The 7,622-nt window shown below is 41.8% G+C and overlaps 1 protein-coding gene across 1 annotated transcript; it reads right to left on the reverse strand.

The window, feature by feature from the left end:
* Nucleotides 1-44: 44 nt before the first annotated feature.
* On the reverse strand, nucleotides 45-6,388 carry LOC125008453 (neuronal acetylcholine receptor subunit non-alpha-2-like). Its single transcript, XM_047585717.1, has 6 exons — nucleotides 6,083-6,388; nucleotides 4,493-4,644; nucleotides 2,914-2,958; nucleotides 2,594-2,703; nucleotides 1,404-2,322; nucleotides 45-1,322 (listed from the first exon to the last, which is right to left on the reverse strand). The coding sequence occupies exons 1-6, from the start codon at nucleotides 6,150-6,152 to the stop codon at nucleotides 1,158-1,160; spliced, it is 1,461 nt and encodes a 486-aa protein (XP_047441673.1). The 5' UTR covers nucleotides 6,153-6,388; the 3' UTR covers nucleotides 45-1,157.
* Between the last annotated feature and the right edge of the window lie 1,234 nt (nucleotides 6,389-7,622).

Raw genomic sequence — 7,622 nt, forward strand, 5'->3', positions numbered from 1 at the left:
TTAATACAAAATATATAACAGTGTAATAAGGATCCACACAGAAGTAGCCTTTATTACAGATTTTATTGCTTTTACTGCTCTATTGCTTTTGGTAAACTGATTGAAATGACAGTTATTTAATGCATGGATTTCAGAAATTGCTGTGGAAAATAAAAAAGTGTTCTCTCAAGTTTACCACTGGGTGGTGCTGTCAGCTGCATATATTCCTTTATGGATCTCATTTCCTCCATATATTTGTAGCACTTGCTATGCAAAATCTGTAACTGGTTTTTGTATAATATTATGCACAATTACAGTAAAGATAAGTAGTAGCATATCATCATTTATGACTGTGAAGAAGCATGGCTGAACAATGCAAATATCGTAGTTTTGAGACACTTTGTAATTTAACTTTAAATTTCGCATTTGCAAAGGATGACTAATGTGTATTCTTCAGATATTTTGCAAACGATTTCTAATAAAAGTGTCAGGTAGTTTGAAACCTGTTGGTACCTTTAGAGGTACTTCATTGGAGAATATTTAGACACTTCGAAAAAGTGATTACAATAAGTTGCATGTGTGCTTCATTTAAATGGCAGGTGATAGGGACAGAATAATTATATAAACATATTGTAACAGTTGAGACAATGGGATTATTTTGCAGCACTGTGATTTTCTAAAAAACAACATGCATCAAAATAAAGTTAGAAAATGTCAAAAAAACAAACAGTAATGAGGACTTCGACTTAGTAAAGTCTGTAGTGTGTTCATAGTCTGATTGGACGCTGAAAAAGCTGGTTGTTTTTTATGCTTTACTTCCAAGTTTCATTTAGTTTCAGATTGAATACGACAAGCATGTGCACTCTGAGCTCGCTGCTATTTTCTGTAGAATTCTAAATTTAGACATTTGTATTTCTTTGATGCCAACTTTCACCGAGACTGTCTCCTGGCCCACAAACCAAATGGTATGTCGTGAAGACAATCTGAAACATTATATGCACAGAAATATACATGTAATGGTGTGACTTGATGTACACAACATTTTACACAGTGAATCGAGAGAAGAAGACAAAGTGCTCCAGTCAAACGCACATGGCGTGATGGCGTCCTCCTGCTCCGTGGTAACGTGTTTTACAGGCAGGCCATTGATTGCCTGTGAAAGCGTCTGGGTTTGGCTCCTAGTTTGATGGTGGATCCTCGCTAGTAGTTGGTGGAGGGATTTTCAGGAACATGTGCAGAGCTGGGGTGAAGATCAGGATGGTGCCTAGTACTGAGACGGTGAGGAAAGCCCACAGGAAGATCCTGTCTAACACCTGCGCCACAAACTTCCAGTCTTGTACCACCTGGTAAGAAGCAGAAACGAGATGTCACGACAGATTGTGATAATTTCTTGCGAATCTTTTGTTAGTTAATGCTATACACACCTCGCGGATGAAGTGCTCTTTGCGGATATGTCTGCTGATGTAGCGCACTGAATAGATAGCTTTCTCCAGCATGGTGGCCCAGGCCTCGTCCTCCTTCCCCTCAGAAGTCATTTGCCCATGGGCTCCACTGTTTGTCCTCTGGCCTCCTCCTCTCCTACCTCCAGAGCGAGACTTCAGCTCGGGGCTTTCGGGAGCCAGCTCCGGGTAGTGGTAGCGGTCGATGTGTCCTCGCATGCACAGCAATCTAGGCAGCGTCTGAAGGAAAAGGTTCCGGACCCACGGCGACATGGGGTGGTAGGTGGCCGACGAGCGGTGGTGCACGTTTATGACAAAGACGGTCACGATGATGGAGAGGGTGACGAAGATCATGATGAAGAGCAGGTACTCTCCGATGAGCGGGATCACCTTGGAAGAAGAGGGAATGATTTCTTCAATGACCAGGAGGAACACAGTGAGCGACACGAGTACGGAGGTGGAGAGCGACAGCTTCTCTCCCTCATCAGACGGGAGGTAAAACACCAGGACGGTCAGGAAGGACAAACCCAGACATGGGATGATCAGGAAGAGCGTGTAGAACAACGGCAGCCTCTTCAGGATGAAGGAGTATGTGATGAAGGGGTAGGAATACAAGCCATCCTTCCTGTTTCCCTTTGCGCCCGTGGCACTGAGTATTTCCCACTCTCCGTTATCGAAGAAGTCTTTCCGATCAACCTGATTGTCCATCAGAACCAAATCCACCATGTTGCCGTCGTAGGTCCAGGACCCAAACTTCATGGAGCAGTTCTGGCGGTCGAAGGGGAAAAAGGTGACGTCCATGGTGCAAGCGGATTTGTAACTGGCAGGCGGCGTCCAGGTGATGGCACCATTGAACTTGACAATAGCTTTGGTCATCAGGGATCCTTCAAACCGCCCGTCAGCGCTGGAGAAAGAGACAAAGTTAGACCGATCACAACGGCATTCACAGAATAGTAATTTAATAACTTTTGATCATAGCTCGACATTTCATAACTGCAACTAGCTACTCAGATTAACGTACTAAACTCTGGTTACACATTGAATTCTAAAATCCACACAAAATCAGATAAAGATCATATAAATATTTACTTTTTCTTAGTGCAGTTTTTGAGTGTCTAAGCTTCACGTGAAGTAACATAAGTCAGCTGGCATGCTGAACACATGATCAGTCTTACTTCTCATACAGGACGATGTCTGGGAGCCAGATGTTCTCTGAGGGAACTCTGATGGAGGTGATTCCTCCATATTTATCTGGATTCCATCGCAGCTTGTAATCAATCCACTCCTGGTCGACATAAATGCACAGGACACATTGTCAGCAGCTTCTTTTTTTATTTTTTTTATTTATAGAACTTGAAGAGATCCTCTTTAAGACCTAGAACTAGTGTTTGATTTACAATATTTACAATACTACAGTATTTCTTTGATACAAGATGCCAGTGTTAGGAATAATAACATTCACGGTGGGCATGTAACTTTCATTTTTGTGTCTTACCTGGCACAGCCACACATTAGTTGTCATTAGTTGGTTTTTCTCATCCTAAAACACACACAGCAGAAACAGAGAAAATATTGATATGAAGAAAGGGAAAAAAGCGAATAAGTGCTAACATTCCATATTTGTTCATTTGTGATCATTTGTGTAATGTTGTTCATTGTTTGCACACTAAAGATATTCAGGACCACGTTTAGACTTATTTGTTGAGGTTAAATGTCCAGACTTTGTGTCATACTTTTCTGATTCAAGTCAACATCTGTGAAATATAAACTCTCTAGTCTGGCCATCGCATCATGTAAGCTAAATTAAAGAGCAGACTACCCGAGAAACTTAATGGAACGTAAACTAAGCCATAGATTCACTTTAAGCTACTTAACAAACTAGAAAAATAAACATAAACCTAAAGGTGGGTCCAGTGGACCAAGACAGGGCTGTATATAAATACATCAACAGTTAAGTAGAAGAAGACCAGAATAGATAGAGGGAGCAATTAACTTATTTCCACATCACCGGAGGCAAGTTTGAAAGAAAAATGAACAGAAAAGACAAAAATAAACGCACCAACAAAGAAAGAGACGTATTCGGAGCTGCAGCCGTTCAATGTTTCCAGCCAGGCCTCAGCTGTCAGAGTGAATTGGATGTTTTGGTGATCACATAGACCAGAGGTGAACAATAATCTAATATAGAGCCATGCAGCAGCCCAGAAAGACTCAGGAGACATGCACAGAGGCTGTTTTGTTTACAGTTAGCTCTGTTTCTCTTTTCCGAAATCCAACGGATCGAGGTAAGTCTTTCTGCTGGACAAAAATATGAAGGGGACTTATTTAATTATTTCTTATTTGTCTTTGGCAGAGAGAGGAGAGATGAAGACGAAATCTAAACAGGTTGAAATGAATATTTCACGACGTGAAGAGCGGCCCGTCCATTAGCATCCTCAGTGTTCCCCTCCTGAACACCTAAACCATCTCAACCTATCACAGTCAGCCTCTGAAATATTAAAGGAACACTCCAGAGAGGGGCAGTGTAGTTGTAGATATGAGCAGAGTGGTTCAGATCTATTTAAGGGCCATGGAAAGCTCCACGCTGAGTAGCGGCCAGTGGTTCGTTTGGCTGCAGCACCATGGACAGCGACAACGCTCAACCAAGCTAAGACAGGGCTACATTTAGATTGGTACAGTATATTTCAGGTGTTAATTTGTTCTCTTCGTTTGAATGAAACTCTTCTGTTCATTGAATTCATGACAAACTAAATATAGAATTAGTTTTCAAAAATAACACTTAAAGCCATGGACTTGGTCCCTAAGTGATTAGTCTTTTGCTGTGAAGTACACAAGTTACAAGATCATGTCATCAAGTGTGACATCTTTCACGTGATTCTGCTAATTCGAAGCTTTAAAATACTTAGAAAACAACAACCTTTGACCTTGACAAAAAATAACTTTGATATGTGGAGTTTTGTTGAAAGTTCATGTGGCGAATGTTTGAATTTGGTTTAGATTAAGTTAAGGCCGAAGCCTCAGAAAAAATAAGATGAGGCAAACAGAAAATATGTTTGTTTGTGCAGGCGTCATCTCACCACGTCAACCAGCTGAGAGATCTTGAGTCCAAAGCGCACTCTTATGGTGTCGTTGGCACGCTGGATGGGCCTCACCCAGCGCTGGTATCCTTGGAAAAGGTTCTTGAGCAGGGCGTCCTCCATCTCCGCCAAGGACACGAACTCATTCTGAGCTGGAACAATGAGGAACAAAAAGGATTAACAACTGTCCTTCCTCCATAAATCTCCTCCAGCACGTCCACTGTGCCGTATCAATAGATGAGTAGAAAGTAGATAATTACAACTGTCTCTGTAATTCCAGTAAAATCATGATTTCTATCATAATTTAAAATGATAAACATCATATAAACAAAAATTATAATGCTGCTGCAATTTACATTAAGTTGCTGTTTGGAGACATTTTTCAGCTTGAAAGACACTGCACTGACGGCAGCATCCTGTGAAAGCTCAAATGAATTTCACTTTAAAATAATTTTGCTGGACACCACACCACTGGAATATAACAAGATTTGATTGATGATTTGTTGTAGTAATGAAATGTTCACACTCAGGATGGCACAGAGAGGTCTAACAAGTATCATTAACTTAGGAAAGCTTGGAAAATATACAGTGTATTATGTTATATCTGTAACATGAGCTTCCTTTGGGAAATCAGAGAACACTTTATACGGAGTTGGGTTTCTCAGGAACATTCAAACAGAATGACAAGTGAATAATAAAGCTTCAGGTTTGTCAGAAAATAGAGACAAATCATGGATAATACAGTATGGAGGACAGAAACTGGGCAGCCAGCACATCAGTTAGACTGAGCTGATATGACAGGAGAGAGACAGAGACAGTAACGCCGATAAGAGACAGCTATGATGTTAGACACATGTCATGTTTGTGCTGAGGGAGAGGGAGGAGGATTGTTCGCCTCTGACCTGCATTCACCCTCTCACCAGATCTCATATCTGTCTGACTGTCTGACTACCACCCAGCGAGCAAACATAAAACACCGCTAGACTGTTCAATGTCACAAGCTGTGGTTGTACTTCCAAGGGCAGGTGCGACAAAGAGAGATGGACACTGATATCCAACACCTGTGTTCCTGTTCTCTGATGACCAATCAAGTTCAGCAGACACAGAGCTGTGAGGCCAATACATCACGGTTATGAGCAGGAGTGTAGGAGAATAACTCACTCTGCAAATATGACTCATTGTATCTTTTAATCTCCGAATAAATATCGCAATTTAATTACCGTCACTCTACAACTGTATACCCAGGAAAACTGAAATGATTTTCTCTGTAACTGTTGAGCTAAAGTTGAGCAGCACACTGAACTCTTTAAATCTACATCCCAGAGTCAGTTTCCATGAAGCAAACGTTAAATATTTTAACAGTTGCCGTAGAGAGACATTAAAGGAAATCGTAAACTTGTTTTTCGTTTAGGTCATCAGAGGCGTTGATGTAAACCTTCACCGGCAGATGTTGAACCACATGGGCCCTTTGTCATGTCGTTAACCTCGCTAACATTCTCTGCATAAACGATACACATGCGTCGGGTGTTTATCCAAATAAATATTTAGAAAAAAAAAAAAAAAACACACACACACGAAGAGTTTTCTCACCGGCGATGCTGAAGTCGGACAGCGGACAAGACACCGACAGGAAGAGGAGGAGGTGGACGGACAACTTCATGGTGTTGTCCCGCTTCTTGCAGCCTCCCGTTACTAAGTGCTGCTCAGCTGGAGAGGACTATAAACACACAAGGATTTGGTAAAGACACCCAGGAGCCCATCAACGGCGGTGGTCGACACGGTGCGTAAAACAACAACACTGCTGCCGTTTTCCAGGGGGCATGGGCACGATGTGAGAGCGCATGTGGCCGGTTTTCGCGTACTGTGATTCCGGTCGAGGCGTCACGGGGAGCGTCGGTCAGGTTGGGGAGGCTCTCTGGAAGAGGAGGGGGAAGAGGGGGAGTGAGGGGAGGAGGAGGAGGAGGAGAAGGAGGAGGAGGGATGCCCGGGAAGTGAAGCCGAGAAGTGTGGTTCAGGAATAGTCTTCATGAGGCAGTGACTGTACGACAGTATTTGCTCAATTTCTGAACATTTGTAACCTCCATCTGCTTTAACTTTTATGATAAGACTGGGTTGTGCAGTAATTACGTGAAAAGATAGGATGTTTTGCTACCTTGTATGCCCCCAGTTATTTTTAAAATACAAAATGTATCTTGTTACGACTTCTTCTTAAACTAACATCTATTCATTCTCACCCACTGGACAGTTAATAGTTTAACTAGATGTCTCCTTCACTTAAAACTCAATTCAGTATTTCATTCTAAATTACAGTGAACATTTTATTTACACGTCAAGTGTGTTTTTTTGAGTTTTGAATGTTTTGTGTTACCATGTTTGGTTTTTCTGGTGTTTTATTTTGTTGGATTTAACTTGTACCGTCTGTTCCTGCCTCCTGCCCTCATTGTTCTCACCTGTCTCTCATTTATTCCATCAGCTCCTTTATGTGTGAGTGTGTATATAATGAGTGTATATATAATCCTGCCTCTCACTTTGTTCTTTGTCAAGTTGTCTTTGATGTTATTCTTGTCAAGTCGCCTGTTATTTTTCCCCCGTGTTGTTGGCTCATTGGATTTTTCCATGTGGTTTGTCTTTGGTTTTCACCAGTTTCTTTTGGATTTGTGTGTTTGGTGCCAGTGCCTTAAGTTTTGTTTATTGAGTTTTTACTAAAGTCATTGTGTTCCTTGCCTCCCTTGCCTCGTATTTATGTCCTCCCTCCTTTCTTGACAGTGTAGGTGTCTCCATTGTTGGAAGCCTGGTTATTTCAGCAAAGCAGCCGAGCTGACAGTTTCTTACTCCGATTGAACACATGGAGACTCAGACATTACGCACAAAGTTGTGTGTTATTTTCAGGTCTTTCCAGTGTCAGACTGTCATCCAGAGTGGCTTTGTCCTCACAAGATGTTTGTATGTGTGCGTTGCACATGTGTAGACAGACCAACGGTAGTAAGGGTGACCAGCGGGTTGCCTGACCTTCAGGGATCATCAGTGAAAAAGAGAGTTTGAAGGAAAGAACGAAATATAAAGGACAAGAAAACCAGAACAGAAGGTCTGTTTCACACACTAAGAAAGAGACATAGAATAAAAATAGAAG

The sequence above is a fragment of the Mugil cephalus genome, chromosome 5 (assembly GCF_022458985.1).
Source record: "Mugil cephalus isolate CIBA_MC_2020 chromosome 5, CIBA_Mcephalus_1.1, whole genome shotgun sequence".
Classification (NCBI taxonomy): Eukaryota; Metazoa; Chordata; class Actinopteri; order Mugiliformes; family Mugilidae; genus Mugil; species Mugil cephalus.

Coding starts and splice junctions, on each gene's coding strand:
- LOC125008453 (XM_047585717.1), bottom strand. CDS start 6,152: ATGAAGTTGTCCGTCCACCTCCTCCTCTTCCTGTCGGTGTCTTGTCCG. Junction 2,959..4,492: donor TCTCTCAGCTGGTTGACGTG/GTGAGATGACGC, acceptor TGTGTGTTTTAG/GATGAGAAAAACCAACTAAT. Junction 2,704..2,913: donor CTAATGTGTGGCTGTGCCAG/GTAAGACACAAA, acceptor TATGTCGACCAG/GAGTGGATTGATTACAAGCT.